Raw genomic sequence first — 22,295 nt, forward strand, 5'->3', positions numbered from 1 at the left:
ACATTCTGCGCATTCACATGGTCTCACCCATGTGAGTCCTTAGATATTTATTATATGAGCAACTTTTGTTGGCGGCCTCTCCACATACCATGCATTTATATGGTTTTTCTCATGTGGGTCTTATGATGGGCACGTAAATGTCCGCTGTTCCTGAAGCTCTTTCCACATTCCAGGCATTGATATGGTTTTTCCCCTGTGTGGGTCCTATGATGGGAATGCAATTGTCCACTTTTCCTGAAACTCTTCCCACATTCCAGGCATTGATATGGTTTCTCTCTGTGGATTCTTTGATGGGAATGTAGACTTCCACTGCAACTGAAGCTCTTTCCACACTCCATGCATTCATAAGGTTTCTCCCCAGTGTGGATTCTTTGATGTGTTCGCAACCCGGGACCATGAGAGAAGCTCTTTCCACATTCCATGCATTCATAAGGTTTCTCCCCAGTGTGGGTTCTTTGATGCGACCGCAAACTGCTACTAGTAGAGAAGCTCTTTCCGCATTCCTTGCATTCATGTGGTTTCTCCCCTGTGTGGGTTCTTTGATGTGTACGTAGATTAGAACTGCAACTGAAGGTCTTTCCACATTCCACGCATTCATATGGTTTCTCCCCTGTGTGGGTCCTTAGATGTTTATTACACGAGCCTTTATCACAGAAGCCCATTCCACATACTGTGCATTTGTATGGTCTCTCCCCTGTGTGTGTCCTTTCATGGACACGTAGATTTGCCATCCGACTGAAGCTCTTTCCACATTCCATGCATTTATAGGGTTTGTCTCCGGAATGGGTTCTTTCATGCACGCGCAGATGATCAGTCTTACTGAAGCCCTTTCCACACACCATGCATTTGTATGGCTTCTCTCCTCTGTGATTTTTTTGATGTGTCAGTAGATTTGAACCGGACCCGAAGGTTTTATCGCATTCCATGCATTTGTAGGGCTTCTCACCTGAGTGAATCCTTTGATGTCGATTATAACCTCCTCTATCACTGAAGCACTTTCCACATTCAATGCATTCAAAGGGTTTTTCTCCTGTGTGGGTTCTTTGGTGCACACGTAGATGTCCACTGCAACTGAAGCTCCTTCCACATTCCATGCATTCGTGTGGCTTCTCTCCTGTGTGTGTTCTTTGATGTGTATGTAGACTTCCGTTCTGAGTGAAGCTCTTTCCACATTCCATGCATTCATAGGGTTTCTCTCCTGTGTGGGTTCTTTGATGGGAACGTAGACTTCCGCTGCAACTGAAGCTCCTTCCACATTCCATGCATTCATATGGCTTCTCTCCTGTGTGTGTTCTTTGATGTACCTGTAGACCTGCTTTCTGAGTGAAGCTCTTTCCACATTCCATGCATTTGTATGGTTTCTCCCCTGTGTGTGTTCTTTGATGTGTACAAAGGTTTGTCCTGTTACTAAAGCTCTTTCCACATTCTATACATTTATATGGTTTCTCTCCTGTGTGACCTCTTAGATGTTTACAACATGATCCACCATCGCTGAAGCTCTTCCCACATTCCATGCATTTGTATGGCTTCTCTCCTGTGTGTATTTTTTGATGTTCACGTAGACCTGCTTTCTGGCTGAAGCCCTTTCCACATTCCATGCATTTATGTGGTTTCTCCCCTGTTTTCTTTCTCTTTTGCTTTCCAGACACCCGTTTTTCCGCACCAGGCTTTGTTACAGCTGGCTTCTTGTGTTTCTTCTGCCGATTTCTTTTGTGAGGAAAAAGAAAAAAAAATCTTTTAGTCAAAATGACAGAATCAGAGACCAAATAAGAGACTTATCCCCTGTCGTTAATCTATTTAACATGCCATACTGAAATCTAGGATCAATATGCCCATCTCAGCTTCTAACATCAATAGCATTGCCTGTCTAATTCTGAGAGGAACAGATCCACGTCTTTCTCTCTTCGGGTGATACAGCAGTGCATTTGTATGTGAGAAGTGAAGGATAACCCAGAGCTGTAGCAAGGATAAATGGAGAAGAGGAAAACTCCTTTCTGAATAGGAATCCTCCCTCAGAAAGAGCCTCTGCTCCAATGCAAATACTGTTAGCTATTGATACTGAGTTTCTCCACATCGCAATGAGCCAAAGGTGCACTTGTAGTGAATTCCCTACCAGTTCGGCTGAGATCGGCCTTGGAAAATAGTAGGCCCAAGGAGTTCGGCAACCATCTTGGGAAAGGGTGCCGGGGGAATCCATTTTGTCACTCATTTCCTGGAGGGGGTGTGTTTAGTAAGAGCAGCTTTTGGAGGGAAATGAGAGAGGAATGTAATTGGCTAAGTTAGAGTGGGTAGAGCCTAACTTGGCAAAAGGGAAAAAATGTCTTTAAAGAGAGGTTTTTAAAACCCTCAGGAGATTGAACCTGGGTGTCAAAGGGAGAGGGTGTTTGAAGATTGGAGTGGTGTAGAGGGTTAGGAGAAGAGACCTGTGATTGGCCAGAGTTGCTAGCAGGGACAGCTAGTGAGGAGTTTACAGCTATTAGGAAGGTAGCTGGGAAACAGAGAGATAGATCCAGGTCAGGACTATCTGTGTAATTACTGTCAGAGAAACTATCCTGTCAAGATTCTTGTTTGGAGGGAAAAAGAAGTATTTATTGTGTAACAAAGTCCGAACTGTTTATGTAACCACACACTTTCTATACAAATCTCTGTAACAGCCAAGCTCAGTACCTGCATTGTTATTGTTCCTGTAAATAAACTTTACTGTTTATGGTTCATTACATCTGACTCAAGTGTGCCTCTGCTTAAAGGTTTAAAAGCAGCTTTAAGCAGAAATCAAGAACTTAATTGGTGGCAGTGTATGTGTGCAGGTACAGCTGTACCAGAGGCTCTCACTTTATTTGCTTTGCATTAAGTGTGAAGTCTCGGCCTAGTTTATTTTCCTGGAGTTGGACTGTTCCATTCTGCTAAGTTTTAGAGTAGGAGCTTAGGATCCCCCTAGAGGCCGAGCTCTGTTTGGTTCAGCCCATTCTGGCTCAGAGCTTGGCAGAAAGACTTTTTGCTCCATTCTTCTTTTGGACATAGTTTTTTAGTAGTTAGCCAGAACGTGTCTGGTCTAGTTTAGCAGTCTGAACAGGCCATCCTTAGCACATATATGCCATAGAATAGACCAAAGTTTATAGTTATATTTGCCTCGTAGAATAGTTATATTTGCCTTATAGATTACATAGATGCACATGCCATAGTTAATAGCTGTATTTGCCTCATAGATTAGAATACATGCCCCAGAGATCACAGATAGTACATGCCACATAGAACTTAGAGTTTATATCATTATAGGTTATATTTACCTCATAGAATATAGTTGTTGTTACCTCAGAGTTATAACTTATACCTGTTCCTTATTATTCTAATTCTATACCATCATAATCAAACTGTAACTTTGTATACCTTGTTTTGATTCACCCTGATTATTCAGTAAACTTAATTGGTTAGTTTTAGTCTTGTCTCTAGAGTTTTATTTTGGGGAATTAAAGTACATATAGGGCATACCGATGGTCACTGGGAAAATAGCCAGACACATATAGTTTTCTCTTCATCTTCCCGGCGTGCCATCATATTGTTATTTGCAGCCCATGGCTTGGGATTCTGCAGGAGGGTGGCTTCCTGTTAAAGTTTACAGTTATAGGGCAGGCCACCTGTCCATCATCATTAGGTTCCTTAATTCCGCCCCCTTTTTGGGTTTCAGAAGAGAAGGGAGCCGTTTTTTGTCAGTCACAAACAAGAAAGCTAGTCTATAGGACACAGATAGCTCAGCCCGTAGGAAAAGCTTTATTCTTCAGAACCATCTGGGGACCATCCGGGGACCATCCGGTGATCATTCAGGGAAACAGGAACAGAAGGAAAGGATCCCAAAGGCTCTGGCTGAGAGCTCACAGCCTCTCAGCCTCACAGCACCAGAGGGGAAAACAGCCCTGAAGTTCCCACAGGACAGCATTACAGAACCACTGAATTCCAGCTGAAGTATCTTCAAGCCTTGGCTGGTAGGTTTACTCAATGCCCAGAAGCAGTTGGGATCGGTAGTAAGACCCAAATCAGCGAGGCCCAGATAACAGACAGCCTGGGAGAGATTATAAAGAGTTCTTCCTTATGCTAAGAAATTACAGTTAATCCAAGTCAGTGCCAGTCTCTTACAGACTAGAACAAGAAAACCTTGAAGTGTTGCCTGAAGATTTGTTATTTGTTCCTTAATAAAGACTTTGTTGTACCATTAAAGACTGTAAAGACCATTACTTCAGGGATTCCCTAAGAATCTCTCTTTGAGGCACCCCGGAAGCTTCCCACTGGGTTTAAAGTATACGTCCTATAGATTAAAGACAATTTGTTCAGACCCAGTGCGCGACAGAACAGTATGTTCTAAAGAACTATCTTTAAAGGGTACCTCAGAAACTCAAGCCTGAGGGCTAACACCATCACACTCTTTCACAAGTTACCTCAAGTAAGCCAAGGGCTTATCAGCACTGCTAAGTGGGTGGGTGCCAGTGCGCTTTCGAAAAGAGTTTTTTGGCCAGGAAGAAAGTGCCAGCTTTGTATCACAGCCTTTTGGGTTTGGGGGCTTGGAAACGCAGAAGCTTTTGTCCAATACAAGTGGTTTTCAGTTGTGGGATTATTTTAATTCCCAAACAAAGTCACGCTACATCTTTTATATTTTTGGTTTTCAGCTGGTGGAATTAAATATTATTCCCCAAATTCTTCCTTCCGTCTTGTTATAATTGGTGGCAAGGGCTGGGATTTGTCCAAAAATAAATTCCGTCTTGTTATAGCATTCTTTCCAAACAAACGGCATTCCTGGAGTATCGACAGAATTTTCTTTTTTGAACGGCACTCTCATAAAGCCTGAGATAGAGCCCTTGAATCTATGAAATTAGCCCTTGCTTCTTGTTCGTGGGCTCCTGGCTTCTGAATGAGCGTTGTATACTTTTCTCCTCTGTCTCATGAGGACCACATCCTGTTCGTCTGTGTTCCAACTGGAATCCTCTACCCTGAGTCCTGGGTCTGGCCTTAGGAAACCTCTTCTCTGGAGAGTTAGAAGTTTTTCCCACCCGAGTTCTCTCTTTTCCTCTAGTCTTCTCTTTTAGTTGGGATTCCCTTACTCTAAAGTATCAAGCACTCCAAGTTGTTGCATCTGCTTACCCCAAAAGACAATGGAAGGGAAGCCCCTCTTGCCCACCTACACAATGGGGGATATGCCGCTCTGGGCCAGAGTGAAGAGAGAGGGGGCCAGGGGGCTGAAGAGAGTGAAGAGAGCGGGGCAGAAGACAGTTCCATCTTGTCTCCTGTGCTATGTTAATAATGTAATGTAACATAATATATTGTATATACATATAATATTTGTAATATTATAATGCAATATAATACTAATACTAATAATATATTATAATTATATATTTATACATTATATTAGTAATAGTATTACAATTAAATAGTATAATACAATATAGTAATATTTAATACTGATATTGTAAAAAGGTTGGCAAAGGTTGTCCCCTGACATTAAGTCCAGTCATGTCTGACTCTGGGGTGTGGTGCTCATCTCCATTTCTAAGCCGAAGAGCCGGCGTTGTTCATAGACACCTCCAAGGTCATGTGGCCGGCATGACTCATGGAGCGCCGTTACCTTCCCGCCGGAGCGGTACCTATTCATCTACTCACATTTGCATGTTTTCGAACTGCTAGGTTGGCAGAAGCTAGGGCTGACAGCAGAAGCTCACGCCGCTCCCTGGAATCGAACCTGCAACCTTTTGGTCAACAAGCTCAGATATTGTAGTATACTATTAATATATATATATATATATATATATATATATATATATTGTAAGCTGCTCTGAGTACCCTTTAGGAATGAGATTCAACTGTTGAGTTTGACCAGCATCTCTCCATGGAACAGACCTCTGGGTCTGAAAAGGAAGAGAGGGAGGGACCACATTCACAACCAATTACTGTGGATGAACTGTGCAAGATTCACACCTGGCAAAAGAGTAGCTTTACACTGAACGGTTTCCCACAAATCTTGATTGGTTACATTTCCCACAAGCTCAGGTCTGGCACAGGGGGCCAGGGGGCTGTTCCATCTTGTTTCCTACATATGTCATCAGTTGGGGACCCCTCCCCCCCAGCACCAACTGTAGCTCTGGGCCAGAGTGAAGAGATATAATACTAATAATGTATTATAATTATATATTTATATATTATATTACTAAAAATATTACAATATAATGGTATAATACAATATAGTAATATTTAATACTGATATTGTACTATGCTAATAATATAATATATTGTATGTGTGTGTGTGTGTGTGTGTGTGTGTGTGTGTGTATATATACATATATATACATATATAGTAAGCCGCTCTGAGTCCCCTTGAGGGTGAGAAGGAGGGCATATAAATGTAAATAAATAAAGATGGAACTTCCAGCTCTGGGTGGACCAAGGATATATGGTGAGGATCAGGTTCTGCACAACCCTCCATAGCCTGTTCCACACTGAGGTGCATAAATATCTACCCTGTTTAGGAATGAGATTCAACTGCTAAGTTTGACCGGCACCTCTCCATGGATCAGACCCCTGGGTCTGAACAGGAAGACAGGGAGGGACCACAGTCACAACCAATTACTGTGGATGAACTGTGCAAGAGTAACACCTGGCAAAGCAGTAACTTTACATTGAACACTTTCATACAAGCTGAGTTCTAGCGCAGTTTGGGAGATGTGACCAAGAAATATGTGACCAACCCATTTCTTAAAGCTAGGAAAACCTTACCTGGGTGCCATGTTCTCACCAGTCTCCACTGTATCTTCTACACACCAAGCCCACCAGGGCACTCCACTTCTTCTCAGAGAGCCACACAACGGCCTCCTCAAGGGCTGGCAGAGGCTAAAAGGAGAAAGAGGAGATAGAAAACAACACTGAAATGAAAATCCTGCTGACCTTACAAGTAGGGAAGTGCAAGCAAAGGTGGAATGAAAGTCCAAGATATTTTTGGTGAATGGACTGACAAGAATAATAGGTTGCTTACCTGTAACTGTCTTTCCTTGTGTGGTCATCTGGGAATTCACAACACTGGATATTCTGCATCTGCACAGAGCCTCTTTGGAATGATTTTAGTATGAACCCAACCTACTCTCTCAAGGGCAAATAAGGAGGCGGTTACCAGCTGCACTCAATGCGACCAAGGGTGGCATGACACTAGTGGGGAGAATGGGTGGGGTGGGGTGAATTCCCAGGTGAACACTCAAAGAAATATAATTACAGGTAAGCAACTTGTCCTTCTTCTTCTTAGTGCCTGTGAATCACACAAGCTATAATGAGAGGTGATGGGAGCCATGACACAATACACACTTGAGTAAAAAAACTAGAAATTTTAATGAAATGTCATCGAGTAAGACATGAGAACGTTAGCCATACGTGAAGAATAAACTTTAGCAAATTCTCAGAGGAATACAGAGTGGCAACAAATTTACAGTGTAACAGATATGAACTGAAAACATTGGCCATGAATGAACTTTAGCAAATTCACAGCAAACTTATAGCGTAACATAAATCTAGTCATTTGGAGAAAAACAAAAATTAAAATCAACTATCCTATCAAAACAAGTATGTGCCTACTACAAAATGAAACATAGCAAAACCATTCAATATTCTACACGAAAAACACAATTTTGGCAAGGTGATTTAGCCAGAAATGATGAGCGTTAGATTTGAGTAAATACGGTAAGTGCAAGGTCCTATCAGCCCAAGGGTCTATACCCTGGTCTTCAAAGAATTTTACATAACATCTTCATTTGTGGAATGGTCCAAAAGGGTTTGTTCTTGTGATTTGGTTTGAGTTGGAGAGTGTTGATATCCAAAAACACCCTGGGAGTCATGGCCAAGTCGAAGGCAGGCACATGGAAGTGAAAAGCTCAGCTGCCTACACAATAATGAGGAAACATTAATACTATGGTTGAACTGCAATGTGGAACTAAGCATCTTTCAAATCAATGGTGGCAAACCAATCTCCTTGATGAAACAAGGGAGGGATGGAAAACAATCACCATCCAGAAGTAACAAATAGTGACGAAAGTCTTCACAATTCTGAGATCCAGTATCGGAAGAAGACCAACATCCTTCTTCAGAACCACAAAGTATAGGGGAAAAAACAACCTGGGGGCCAGTCTTATTTATTTATTTATTTTGGACATTTCTACCCTGCACTTCTCAACCCCCGAAGGGGGACTCAGGGCAGCTTACAAAAGGCACAATTCGATGCCAACAATACACATCGTAAGATAAAATACATAGCAGCAACAACTCGGGAGTAATGGGACAAGACTCGGGAGTAATGGGACACAGGGTTATTCCAGGTGATCTAGACCAGGGGTCCCCAAACTACAGCCCGAGGCCCGGATACCTCTGAATAGAGTCACAGAGTTGGAAAAGAGCACAGGGGCCATCTAGACTAACCCCCATGAGGGGAGGTCCAATCCATGACCCAGTTCACTGAAATGTGTTTCCTGTTTCAGAGAAACTCTAAATGGAATAGAATAGAAGGGAGGGAAGGCCCTCTTGCTTTGTGCTAAAGCCGCCTGGCACAAGGGGCCTGTTCACAAGCCCAGCAGAAGTGCATGAGGACTCTCCTCCTGTGGCTCACTGGCTCAGAACTCCATGAACCCCCGAGAGTGGTTGGAAGGCACCAGCATTAGACATGGGAAGACCTTCAGAGAAGGGCAACTGAAGTGCTTACCCAGATCCTTCTTCCTTCCTGGCCTCCTTGGAGAGAACTCTGAGGCCTGGATCCAGGAAAACTCTCCTACTTTTGGGTGGAATTATGCAGCCTCCTCCTCAAAGTAGAGCCGGAGCTGAAACAGAGGAATAGCACAACGTGTAAGTCAAGGCGAACAATCTCTCCTTTTATCCCTCCCTTTCTGAATCCTGTTTTAAGAGGGGTGGGGTAGGACAACCAGTGTACGTGTTCCAGCTCTGCGTACGGTCCCAGAACTAAATCTGGCGACCGATATTCAAAGAAAACACCAGAATCAAGACAGGAAATAAGGAATGCCACTCAGAAACAGGGGAGCAAGCAATCCAGGGCCAGTGAGCACCTTCCAAACAGAGGGTGCCTCCAGGCAACAGGGGCCAGGCCACCTCTATGCAGAGACCCTTACTGATTAACTTTGCAAACTTCCTGGCTACTCAATGCTATTCAAGATGGCTCATTGCAACATGCACAACGGCTTCAAACAGTCAAGGGTCCTTCTTTCCCCCACCTGGGACATTATTCCACAGGGCGATAGATAGATAGATAGATAGATAGATACCCTCCACTTGCCTCACTGCCAACAGAACTTCTGAGCATGCCAGCCACAGGTGCAGGCAAAACGTCAGGAGGGAATGCTGCTGGAACACGGCCAGTTCACTGACAATCAAAGAGCATTCTGAACCCCACTAGCGACAGAATTGGGGCAGACTTCCCACACAGAACCCCCATGACCAAAAGAAAACACTTAAGGCCACCCAGTCCAATTCCCTTCACCAGAGCAAGGAAACATAACCAAAGCCCTCCTGACAGAGAGCCATCCAGCCAAAGATATAAGATAGATAGATATGGATCACACGCACACACAGATATCTATATAAATAAAAATTTAATGTTCATTTGTGGGATTAACATAACTCAAAAACTACTGGACGAATTGACACCAAATTTGGACACAATATGCCTATCAGGCCAACAAGTGACCATCACTCAAAATTGATTTTGTTATTTGGGAGTTGTAGTTGCTGGGACAGTTCACCTACAATCAAAGAACTACACCAATGATGGAATTGAACCAAATCTGGCACACAGTTCTCCCATGACCAACAGAAATTGCTGGAAGGGTTTTGTGGGCACTGACCTTAAGTTTGGGAGTTGTAGTTCACCTACATCCAGAGAGCACTGTGGACTCAAACAATGAAGGATCTAGACCAAACTTGCCACGAATATTCCATATGCCCCAATATGAACACAGATGGCATTTGGGGAAAATAGATCTTGACATTTGGGAGTTGTAGTTACTGGGATTCAGAGTTCACCTACAATCAAAGAGCATTCTGAACCCCACGAATGACAGAATTGGGGCAAACTTCCCACACAGAACCCCCATGACCAACAGAAAATGCTTAAGGCCACCCTATCCGACTCCCTTCACCAGGGCAAGAAAACATCATCAAAGCCCTCCTGACAAAGAGCCATCTAGCCATAGATATAGATAGATAGATATAAATCACACACATTTATTTTTTTTATTTGTCGTGTCAGGGCAACCAGTCAATTATATTACATTTCTAACAGAACAAAGCAAACAAACAGACAAAATACAAAATTTGCGAATTTGGTAGTTGATTAAATGTCCTTTGACCAGTGTCTGGCCACTTGGAGTGCCTCTGGTGTTGCCGCAAGAAGGTCCTCCATGGTGCATGTGGCTGGGCTCAGGTTGCATTGCAGCAGGTGGTCAGTGGTTTGCTCTTCTCCACACTCGCATGTCGTGGATTCCACTTTGTGGCCACATTTCTGAAGGTTGGCTCTGCATCTTGTGGTGCCAGAGCGCAGTCTGTTCAGCGCCTTCCAAGTAGTCTAATCCTCTGTGTGCCCAGGGGGGAGTCTCTCCTTTGGTATCAGCCATTGGTTGAGGTTCTGGGTTTGAGCCTGCCACTTTTAGACTCCTGCTTGCTGAGGTGTTCCAGCGAGTGTCTTTGTAGATCTTAGAAAACTATTTATAGATTTAAGACGTTGACGTGCTGGCTGATACCCAAACAGGGGATGGGCTGGAGATGTCTCTGCCTTGGTCCTTTCACTATTGGCTGCTACTTCCCCGCGGATGTCAGGTGGTGCAATACCGGATAAGCAGTGTAATTTCTCCAGTGGTGTAGGGCAAAGACACCCCGTGATAATGCGGCATGTCTCATTAAGAGCCACATCCACTGTTTTAGTGTGGTGAGATGTGTGTCCGCACCGGGCATGCATACTCAGCAGCAGAGTAGCACAGCGCAAGGGCAGATGTCTTCAGTGTGTCTGGTTGTGATCCCCAGGTTGTGCCAGTCAGCTTTCGTATGATATTGTTTCTAGCACCCACTTTTTGCTTGATGTTCAGGCAGTGCTTCTTGTAGGTCAGAGCATGGTCCAGAGTGACTCCCAGGTATTTGGGTGCGCTGCAATGCTCCAGTAGGATTCCTTCCCAGATGATAATCCTCAGAGCTCGGATGCTTGTCTGTTCTTAATCCTGTCCAACTCCCTTCACCAGGGCAAGAAAACATAATCATAGTCCTCCTGACAAAAAGCCATCCAGACATAGATAGATAGATAGATAGATAGATATGATTCACACACAGAGAGAGATATAGTATCATAGATATGAAAGGGACCCCTGAAGAAGGACAATTCTATGTTGCATGTTCCAGAGCAGGCAAACCAGACACTCTCCACATCAACACTGGCAAAGAAATAGCAAGAAATACTGCTTACCCACAAGCAGAAAGGAATTATATAGGTTGGAAACCAATACTTTCTCATGACTTTGTTTTCCAGATCACCAGACTGGGCCACAGCAACGCCTGGCAGGGGACGGCTAGATAGATAGATAGACCCTCCACTTGCCTCACTGCCAACAGAACTTCTGAGCATGCCAGGCACAGGTGCAGGCGAAACGTCAGGAGGGAATGCTGCTGGAACCTGGGCAGTGACACTGAGAGGCAGTTTTGGGAAGCCATGGCTCAGGCTGAAAGGGAAAGGCCTAGATGGATCCCCTGGCATCCCATAATAGACCCCCCTCCCTTCCCTCCTTTTCCTCAAAGTACCTTCTTTCCTCCATTCAGGGCAGGCCCAAGGCGCTCCTGCTCTCCCACACCGGAAATGGGCTCAGGGGAAATGACGTCAACCGTCCCCCGCATTAGCATCCCTCTCCTCTCTCTCCCTCTGAGGAGGCCTCAGCGTTCTGGACTCCATTTCCCAGGATTCCTGCCCGCCCCCCGAAGCAGCCGGGGCTTCTGGGAGTTGGTGTCCAAAGACAAAGCCTGGAGCCCTCGTGTGGCCGGAAGAAGGAAACGCAGGCAGGAAGGAGGCGCAGCTTGTGACGTCACTTCCGGAAAGGAGGGAGGGAGGGGTGCTTTTGAGCTCTCTTGGCGGGAAGGAGAGGCAGGAAGAAGGAGGAGGAGGCATTGGAGGTGGGAGGGATCCTGGGCAAAGAGGAAAGGGAAGGGAAGGGATAGAATCATAGAATCCAAGAGTTGGAAGAGACCTCATGGGCCATCCAGTCCAACCCCATTCTGCCAAGAAGCAGGAATATTGCATTCAAATCACCCCTGACAGATGGCCATCCAGCCTCTGCTTAAAAGCTTCCAAAGAAGGCGAAAGAATCTGCCGTCTACGAAGACGTTGCCCTGGGGACGCCCGGATGTCTTGCAATCCTGCGAGGCTTCTCTCATGTCCCCCCAGGCAGAGACATCTCCAGCTCATCCCCTGTTTGGGTATCAGCCAGCACGTCGACTTAAATCCAGAAATAGTTTTCTAAGATCTACAGAGACACTCGCTGGAACACCTCAGCAAGCAAGAGTCCAAAAGTGGCAGGCTAAACGAGATGCAGAGCCTACCTTAAGAAATGGGGCTACAAAGTGGAATCCACAACATGCGAGTGCGGAGAGGAGCAAACCACTGACCACCTGCTGCAATGCAACCTGAGCCCTGCCATATGCACAATGGAGGACCTTCTTGCGGCAACACCAGAAGCACTCCAAGTGGCCAGACACTGGTCAAAGGACATTTAATCAACTACCAAGCTTGCAAACTCTTTGTCTGTTTGTTAAAAATTTGTTAAAAATGTAATACAATTTTCTGGTTGATACTGGCATGATAAATAAATAAATAAGAATTGTCTTCTTTAAGCTTTCCTTTCTTCTCATGATGTGGCCAAGGTACTTCATCTTTGCCCCTCATCTCCTTCCCTCCAATGAGCAGTCGGGCTTAATTTCCTGAAGTATGGACTGGTTGGATCTTCTCGAGATCCAAGGCACTCTCAGAACTGTCCTCCAGCACCACAGTTCAAAAGTGTCTCTTCCTTCGCTCAGCCTTCCTTCTGGTCCAGCTCTCACATCCGTAGGTGGCTACGGGGAATACCATTGCTTTAACTATGTGGATCTTCGTTGCCAGTGTGATGTCTCTACTCTTCACTGTTTTATCGAGATTGGACATTGCTCTCCTCCCAAGAAGCGTCTCCCGATTTCCTGGCTGCAGTCCATGTCTGCAGTCATCTTTGCACCTAGAAACACAGTCTGTCACAGCCTCCACATTTTCTCCCTCTATTTGCAAGTTATCAATCAGTCTGGTTGCCATCATCTTGGTTTTTTCTTCTTCTATATTTAGCTGCCAACCTAGCAGTTTGAAAACATGCAAATGTGAGATCAATAGGTACCGCTTTGGCAGGAAAAATCAAAAGACACTCCAAGTAGTCTTGCCGACCACACAACCGGGAGGTGACAATGCATGCTCCTCAGCTTGAAAATGGAGGGAAGCACTAGAGAAGCAGAGCCAGAGATGAGCATCGCCTTCAGAAGCTGGAAATGAAAGGAGAAGCCTTTGCCTTATAAAATGGCCTTGTAAAATTACCTTATGTTACCTTATAAAATATAATAGGTACCGCTTTGGCAGGAAAAGGCAAAACACACTCCTAGAATCATAGAATCCTAGAGTTGGAAGAGACCTCCTGGGCCATCCAGTCCAACCCCATTCTGCCAAGAAGCAGGAAAATTGCATTCAAAGCACCCCCAACAGATGGCCATTCAGCCTCTGTTTAAAAGCTTCCAAAGAAGGAGCTTCCACCACACTCCTGGGCAGAGAGTTCCACTGCTGAACAGCTCTCACAGTCAGGAAGTTCTTCCTCATGTTCAGATGGAATCTCCTGTCTTGTACTTTGAAGCCACTGTTCCATGTCCCAGTCTCCAGCAGTCATGCCAGCCACACGACTGGGAGGTGATAATGCAGGCTCCTCAGCTTGAAAATGGAGAAAAGCAACTCCCCCAGAGCCAGTGATGAGCATCGCCTTCAGAAGCCGGAAATGAAGGGAGAAGCCTTTGCCTTATAAAATTTCCTTACGTTACCTTATAAAATATAATAGGTGCCGCTTTCGCAGGAAAAGGCAAAAGACACTCCAAGCAGTCTTGCCAGCCACACGACCGGGAGATGACAATGTTTCTCCCACGTTTCTCCCCTGTGTCGGCTCTTTAATGGGTCCTCGGCTTGAAAATGGAGAAAAGCACCTCTCCCAGAGCGAGAAATGAGCCTCGCCTTCAGAAGCCGGAAATGAAAGGAGAAGCCTTTGCCTTTGTCTCTGTGTCTCACTGTATGTGATTGTAAAGGCATTGAATGTTTGCCTGTGTCTGCTGTAAATGCTGTGACCTGCTTTAAGTCCCCTTGTTACGAATAACTTTCCCACACTGGAAAAGAATATCCCACTTCTGACACCAATTATGTCATGAATGACTTTTCAATAACTTTGAAGCATAGGCTCTTTTTATTGCAATTTCCAGTGTGAGAGGGTAGATCAGATTACAGGAAAACATTTGAATGACATTGGACAGACAGACATACCGATTCTATGCAGCTACATTAGATTGACAATTACATCGGTTAACAAACGAAGAAAGGGGAATTATATTTTCACTCAACATACACACAGGTACACACATTCATACTCAGGCATTCAAATATTACCACATCATTTTCTCCCTCCTTGGAGAAGCACCTGTTAGGCCAGACCCTGCTTTCCTGCAACCTGCCAATGCATAGTTCCATAGCTTCCATAACTCCAAAACGTTTCCCCTAAGAACAATGCCAAGGGCCAGATCTCGGTTTTCCAGACAGCAGAACCTGACTCCTTGCACAAAATCCAAGACTCCAAAAGCGCACTTCTTCCTCTTTCCTTGAGAAAGAAGCCCCAAAGTGACCAGACCTCTCCCGTGCAGATATAGGTATACTCTCTCTCTCCTTCCCATGGAGAAGAGCATGGCGGGTGGACAGACTCAAGACTGCCACACTTTGCGCATTATTAGACTGAGTCTTTTATAGGAATATTCTGCTGATGTAGTCCCAAAGTTGTAAATTAATGATAGACATCTTCCACCCTGGCTCCATGTCCGTTTCCTGGCCAGATGTTGATCTTATGTTGACTTCCTTCTTAACATAAGCATTGTTGCAAACATTTCTGTTATCACTTACTCAGTTCTTATCAGGGTTTTGTTGTGACTCAGCTGGAATCACAGTGTGCCTCTGATGAGGATGATGGGATTCAGGTTCACAATCTGGTTCAAAATGTCCCTGTTACAATGAAGAACAGGGGATAGAAGTTCAGTTTCCCACAGCAAGGAATGAGGTTGTTGATAGTGAAACTATCCAGGTTCAGGTACAAATTGATTCAGAAATGGAGGACAGCTCACAGCCTGATAACACTAACGGACTGACCTTGACGAAACGGGATCTTTAGATCGGGCTGACCGTTTGGAATTCAGAGTTTGAAGGAGTGTGAGAATAGCTAACAAGAAGGAGGTCAGAGGCCAAAGAAATACCTTCATGTTTTGCAAAGGGTATTAAACAGAGTGTTTGATTAAACGGGCAAAGGGTATTAAACAGAATGAATCTTTGTCACAACAACGTTTCATTTTGCCAAGCAGTTTGGGTTTGCTTGTCTGGATTATCGTGCAGTTCTTGTGTTCATGTTCTCAAGACGTCATGTTCTCATGGGATTCTGCTTTGCTGTTGCCTTTTTGATTCATGCTTCAAAGTGTTATTTTGTAGTGATCTTTTGAAACTTCATTTTTGCTTTTAAGAACTTTTTTACCTTTTACTTTTTAATAAACTATAAAGACTTCTGGCTGTGTGCAGTTTGGTGTTTCTCAGCAAGGTGAATCTACTCTGAGGTGCGACAGGTTTCTCATTAGCAAGTCCAGCAAGCAGGTAGTTAGTCATTGCAGGCCTTAATATTATGCTGGTGTTTCCAAAATCCATCCTTCCATTCATTCCCACACATCATTATTAAATTCACATTTCTCAAATCTGTAATAATATTTGCGTGACAGATTCCCCCTCTTGCATATAAACCTTCAAAACATTTGATGAATTCATAAAAGAACCTTCCTTCATATGCACAAGATCTAAAACCATGTTGTTTCCAAAGGTTTCCTCCTTTGTTCATTTTATTACATTTCTATAGCAAAACCTTTTTTTTAAAAAAAATCTTTCCTTTCGGTGTTTTGCTTTTTTATATCTTGATGTCTATATAATAAAAATATAATTGGAAAAAAACCTTTATTTCTCGTCAAGTTTTCAAATATATAGAACATTTATTTTGGCTTCCCATTTTCGCATCCCACATACCATTTATTGTTTTATTTCCTTTATAAATCTATGAATCTGAACCCAAAATTAAGGTATCCAAAATGTTTCATTTACTAAACCACCCCTGTATCACACCCTCGGGGAGAAGTGCGGAATATAAATATTGAATTATTATTAAGGTAAATCCAAAATCCAAAAATATATACTTAGGGAAAAAATATCAAGAACTCTAGAGACTTACTGGAGGAACATTTGCCTAATATAAGGAATAGAAGAAATTGGTTTGCCATTAGTAAGGAAATTTGAAGGATTTCAACACTCCGCCACAGACCTTTAATTCAGGTGCTGGAAAAAAAGTGGTATGAACTAAGATGTGAACAAATATTTCCACTGAATTTCATTTCACATTCTATGCATTCACATGGTCTCACCCATGTGAGTCCTTAGATATTTATCATATGACAACTTTTGTTGAAGGCCTTTCCACATTCCATGCATTTATGTGGTTTTTCTCGTGTGGGTCTCATGATGGGAACGTAAATGTCCACTTTTGCTGAAGGTCTTTCCACATTCCATGCATTTATGTGGTTTTTCTCGTGTGGGTCTCATGATGGGAACGTAAATGTCCACTTTTGCTGAAGGCCTTTCCACATTCCATGCATTTATGTGGTTTTTCTCGTGTGGGTCTTATAATGGACATACAAATGTCCACTTTTGCTGAAGGCCTTTCCACATTCCACGCCTCTATATGGCTTTTCTCGTGTGGGTCTTATGATGGGCATGCAAATGTCCACTTTTGCTGAAGGCCTTTCCACATTCCACGCCTCTATATGGCTTTTCTCGTGTGGGTCTTATGATGGGCATGCAAATGTCCACTTTTGCTGAAGGCCTTTCCACATTCCATGCATTTATATCGCTTTTCCCCTGTGTGGGTCCTAAGATGGGCACGCAAATGTCCGCTGTCCCTGAAGCTCTTCCCACATTCCAGGCATTGATATGGTTTCTCTCCTGTGTGGGTTCTTTGATGTGCTTTCAAACCATGACCTTGAGGGAAGCTCTTTCCACACTCCATGCATTCATAAGGTTTCTCCCCAGTGTGGGTTCTTTGATGCGACTGCAAATTGCTTGTAGTAGGGAAGCTCTTTCCGCATTCCTTGCATTCATGCGGTTTCTCCCCTGTGTGGGTTCTTTGATGTGTACGTAGATTAGAACTGCAACTGAAACTCTTTCCACATTCCACGCATTCATACGGTTTCTCCCCTGTGTGGGTCCTTAGATGTTTATTACATGTGCCTTTATCACGGAAGCTCATTCCACACACTGTGCATTCGTATGGTCTCTCCCCTGTGTGTGTCCTTTCATGGACACGTAGATTTCCCATCTGACTGAAGCTCTTTCCACATTCCGTGCATTTATAGGGTTTGTCTCCGGAATGGGTTCTTTCATGCACGCGCAGATGATCAGTCTTACTGAAGCCCTTTCCACACACCATGCATTTGTATGGCTTCTCTCCTCTGTGATTTTTTTGATGTGTCAGTAGATTTGAACCGGACCCGAAGGTTTTATCGCATTCTATGCATTTGTAGGGCTTCTCACCTGAGTGAACCCTTTGATGTCGATTATATCCACCCCTATCCCGGAAGCTCTTTCCACATTCTGTGCATTCAAAGGGTTTCTCTCCTGTGTGGGTTCTTTGGTGCAAACGTAGAGTTCCACCGGTACTGAAGCTCCTTCCACATTCCATGCATTCGTATGGCTTCTCTCCTGTGTGTGTTCTTTGATGTATAAGTAGACCTCCTTTCTGACTGAAGCCCTTTCCACATTCCATGCATTCATAGGGTTTCTCCCCTGTGTGGGTTCTTTGATGTATACAAAGGTGTATCTTGTCACCAAAGCTCCTTCCACATTCCAGGCATTCGTATGGCTTCTCTCCTGTGTGTGTTCTTTGATGGTTATGTAGACCTGCACTCTGACTGAAGCCCTTTCCACATTCCATGCATATGTATGGTTTCTCCCCTGTGTGTATTCTTTGATGTATACAAAGGTGTGTCCCGTTACCAAAGCTCTTTCCACATTCCATGCATTTGTATGGCTTCTCTCCTGTGTGTATTCTTTGATGTTCACGTAGACCTGCTTTCTGGCTGAAGCCCTTTCCACATTCCATGCATTTATATGGCTTCTCCCCTGTTTTCGTTCTCTTTTGCTTTCCAGACATCTGTTTTTCCGCACCAGGCTTTGTTACAGCTGGCTTCTTCTGTTTCTTCTGCCAATTTCTTTTTTGAGAAAAAAGAAAAGAAAATCCTTTAGATAAAATGACAGAAATCAGAGACCAAATAAGAGACTTATCCCCTAGACCATGGGTCCACAAACCTTTTAGACAGAGGTCACAGTCCCTCAAACTGTTGGGAGGGCTGGATTATAATTTGAAAACAAACCTAAATGAATTCCTATGCACACTGCACATATCTTGTAAACAATACAATAATTAAAGTGAAGAACAACATCAACAAATATAAACTTATTAGTATTTCAATGGGAAGTGTGAGCCTGCTTTTGGCTGATGAGATAGGATTGTTTTTGTTGTTGTGTGCTTTCAAGTCATTTCAGACTTAGGTTGACCCTGAGTGAGGGCCGGGTAAATGACCTTGGAGGGCCGTATCTGAGCCCCGGGCCTTAGTTTGAGGACCTCTGCCTGTTGGGATTCAGCCTGTGTGTGACCCTGTGTGTGAACTTGAGCCCGAATCTCTGATTGTATTGCCTAATGTTGATAATATTGATGTAAATGTTGATGGGCCTAGTTTCGATAGTGAGGCTGAAGTAATCAACGAGGACAAGGTTCAAGATGGAGACACTTTGGGCAGTAAAAACCCTACAGGCTTCGATTTAGAGGCTGCAAGGGAAAAGCCAATTTCTCATGAGAATGTTGCTGTCAAACCGAGGGGAAAAAATTCACTCCCTGCTCCTCCTGGACTGAGCTTGCAAGATAACTCGACACCTGGTTGGGTCAATGATAACAGCCGCAGCTTGGAGATAAGCCAGAGCTGCAGGGAGACTCAATGTTTACGTAGGTCCGAGAGAATTTGACAACTGAAACCAAAGTTTAGAGTTAGCCGGAATCAGTTTCTGGGATTTAAGCGTGGCCGTGAAGGGGATTTCCTCAGACTAAGCATCGTTTAGTTTCAAGTACAGACCTCCAAGTTTTTCCAGTTTCCTGCGGCCTGTCTCCAAGGGAACTTCTGGGTTCAAGTGAGATTTAGCAGGGGCTAATCTGTTCACGGATTTCTATTGAGTTTTCTGGACATTACTGCTTTGGATTTTCTGCAAGCTTTTTGGACATTGCTGTTTGCCATTTCATTTTTACTTTTTTACCTTTGGACTTTTATCTATTTTATATTCATCAATCAATACAAAGGATTGTATTATTCCTAAACCAAGGTGCGGTGTATTAATGGCAAGAGGACCCTGTTTCCTGCGCTGGAGTGCAACACTGCCCTAGACTCTCGTTAATCTATTTAACATGCCAACATACTGAAATCTCTGATCAATATGCTCCTCTCAGCCGCGAACATCAATAGCATTGCGTGTCTAATTCTAAGAGAAGCAGATCCATGTCCTTCTCTCTTCGGGTGATACAGCAGTGCATTAGTATGTGAGAAGTGAAGGATAACCCAGAGCTGTAGCAAGGATAAATGGAGAAGAGGAAAATTCCTTGCTGAATAGGAAATCCTCCATCAGAAAGAGTCCTAGCTCCAATACAAATAATGTTAGCTATTGGTACTCAGCTTCTCCACATTGTAATGAGCTAACGGTGCACTCTTTCCAAACAAACGCCATTCCTGGCATATCGACAGAATTTTCTTTTTTGAACGGCACTCTCATAAAAACTGAGAGAGAGCCCTTGAATCTATCAGATTGGCCCTTGCTTCTTGTTCCTGGGCTCCTGGCTTCTGAATGAGCGCTGCCTACTTTTCTTCTCTGTCTCATGACCACATCCTGTCCTTTTCTGTTCCAACTGGAATCCTCTACCCTGAGTCCTGGGTCTGGCATTAGGAAACCTCTTCTTTGGAGAGTTAGAAGTTTTTTCCCATCTGAGTTCTCTCTTTTCCTCTAGTCTTCTCTTTTAGTTGGGATTCCTTTACTCTCAAGTATCAAGCACTTGTTGCATCTGCCTACCCCAAAAGACAATGGAAGGGAAGCTCCTCTTGCCCACCTACACGATGGGGGATATGCCGCTCTGGGCCAGAGTGAAGAGAGAGGGGGCCAGGGGGCTGTTCCATCTTGTCTCCTACATATGTCATCAGTTGGGGACCCCTCCCCCCCAGCACCAACTGCAGCACTGGGCCAGAGTGAAGAGTTCCATCTTGTCTCCTGTGCTATGTTAATAATGTAATGTAACGTAATATATTGTATATACATATATTATTTATAATATTATAATGCAATATAATACTAATAATATATTATAATTATATATTTATATATTATATTAGTAATAATATTTATTTATTTATTTACCTTACTTATATACTGCTGTTCTCAGCCCGAAGGCAACTCACAGCGGTTCACAACAAATATGAACAGCAAAAATTCAGTGCTACAGTATAGAAACAGTTAACAACCTAACACATTACACAATTAATAAACAGTTACTACAATACCCATTCACTGTCGTCTCGTCATCAAAAACATGTTCCAGATTCGTCATCCATTGTTCCATTCCAATGTTCATTAACCAATCATTGCACTAATTATTCGAACGCCTGCTCAAACAGCCAGGTTTTCACTTTTTTGCGGAATACCATTAGAGATGGTGCTTGTCTAATGTCCGTAGGAAGGGCGTTCCACAGCCGAGGAGCCACCACCGAGAAGGCCCTATCTCTCGTCCCTGCCAGCCGAGCTTGAGAAGCAGGCGGGATCGAGAGCAGGGCCTCCCCGGAAGATCTCAAAGTCCTGGTGGGTTCATAGGCAGAGATGCGGTCGGATAGGTAGCCTGGACCGGAACCGTTTAGGGCTTTAAAGGCCAACGCCAGCACTTTGAATTCAGCCCAGTAGCAGATCGGTAGCCAGTGGAGTTGGCGCAACAGGGAGGTTGTATGCTCCCTGCACTCCGCTCCTGTTAAAATCATGGCTGCCGAGCGTTGGACTAGTTGTAGCTTCCGAGCTGTCTTCAAAGGCAACCCCACGTAGAGAGTGTTGCAGTAGTCTAAACGGGATGTAACCAGAGCGTGGACTACTGTGGCCAAGTCAGTAGTATTGTAGTATTACAATAAAATAGTATAATACAATATAGTAATATTTAATACTGATATTGTAGTATACTATTAATATAATATATTGTATGTATGTATGGATGTATATATATTGTATATATATTTTGTAAGCTGCTCTGAGTCCCCTTTAGGAATGAGATTCAACTGCTGAGTTTGACTGGCATCTCTCCATGGATCAGACCCCTGGGTCTGAAAAGGAAGAGAGGGAGGGACCACATTCACAACCAATTACTGTGGATGAACTGTGCAAGATTCACACCTGGCAAAAGAGTAGCTTTACACTGAACGGTTTCCCACAAGCTCAGTTCTGGCACAGTTTGGGCAAAGGCACATGACCTGCATTCAACTGGCATCCCAAGAGAGATGTGATCAAGTTAGGAAAACCTTACCTGGGTGCCATGTTCTCACCAGTCTCCACTGTATCTTCTACACACCAAGCCCACCAGGGCACTCCACTCCTTCTCAGAGAACCACACAACAGCCTCCTCAAGGGCTGGCAGAGGCTAAAAGGAGAAAGAGGAGATGGAAAACAACACTCAAATTAAAAGCCCTCTGACCTCACAATTGGTGAAGAGCAAGCAAAGGTGGAATGAAAGTCCAAGATATTAGTGGTGAACGGACTGACAAGAATAATAGGTTGCTGTGAGGAGGTCCGTTATTAAACTGCTGCCACCAATTGTAAA

General features: G+C 43.9%; 1 protein-coding gene and 1 pseudogene across 1 annotated transcript; both read right to left on the bottom strand.

The window, feature by feature from the left end:
- Positions 1-2: 2 nt before the first annotated feature.
- LOC132766228 (zinc finger protein 709-like) lies at positions 3-22,077 on the bottom strand. Its single transcript, XM_067465040.1, has 3 exons — positions 22,002-22,077; positions 6,760-6,873; positions 3-1,707 (listed from the first exon to the last, which is right to left on the bottom strand). The coding sequence occupies exons 1-3, from the start codon at positions 22,010-22,012 to the stop codon at positions 96-98; spliced, it is 1,737 nt and encodes a 578-aa protein (XP_067321141.1). The 5' UTR covers positions 22,013-22,077; the 3' UTR covers positions 3-95.
- On the bottom strand, positions 16,945-22,085 carry LOC132765844 (zinc finger protein 420-like; annotated as a pseudogene).
- Between the last annotated feature and the right edge of the window lie 210 nt (positions 22,086-22,295).

This window comes from Anolis sagrei, chromosome 2 (assembly GCF_037176765.1).
Source record: "Anolis sagrei isolate rAnoSag1 chromosome 2, rAnoSag1.mat, whole genome shotgun sequence".
Lineage (NCBI taxonomy): Eukaryota > Metazoa > Chordata > Lepidosauria > Squamata > Dactyloidae > Anolis > Anolis sagrei.

What these genes read in the sequence shown, in the direction of transcription:
- LOC132766228 (XM_067465040.1), bottom strand. An exon ending in GGTGAGAACATGGCACCCAG is followed by an intron (nt 1,708 to 6,759) that starts GTAAGGTTTTCC and finishes TCCTCACAAAAG; the next exon opens with AAATCGGCAGAAGAAACACA.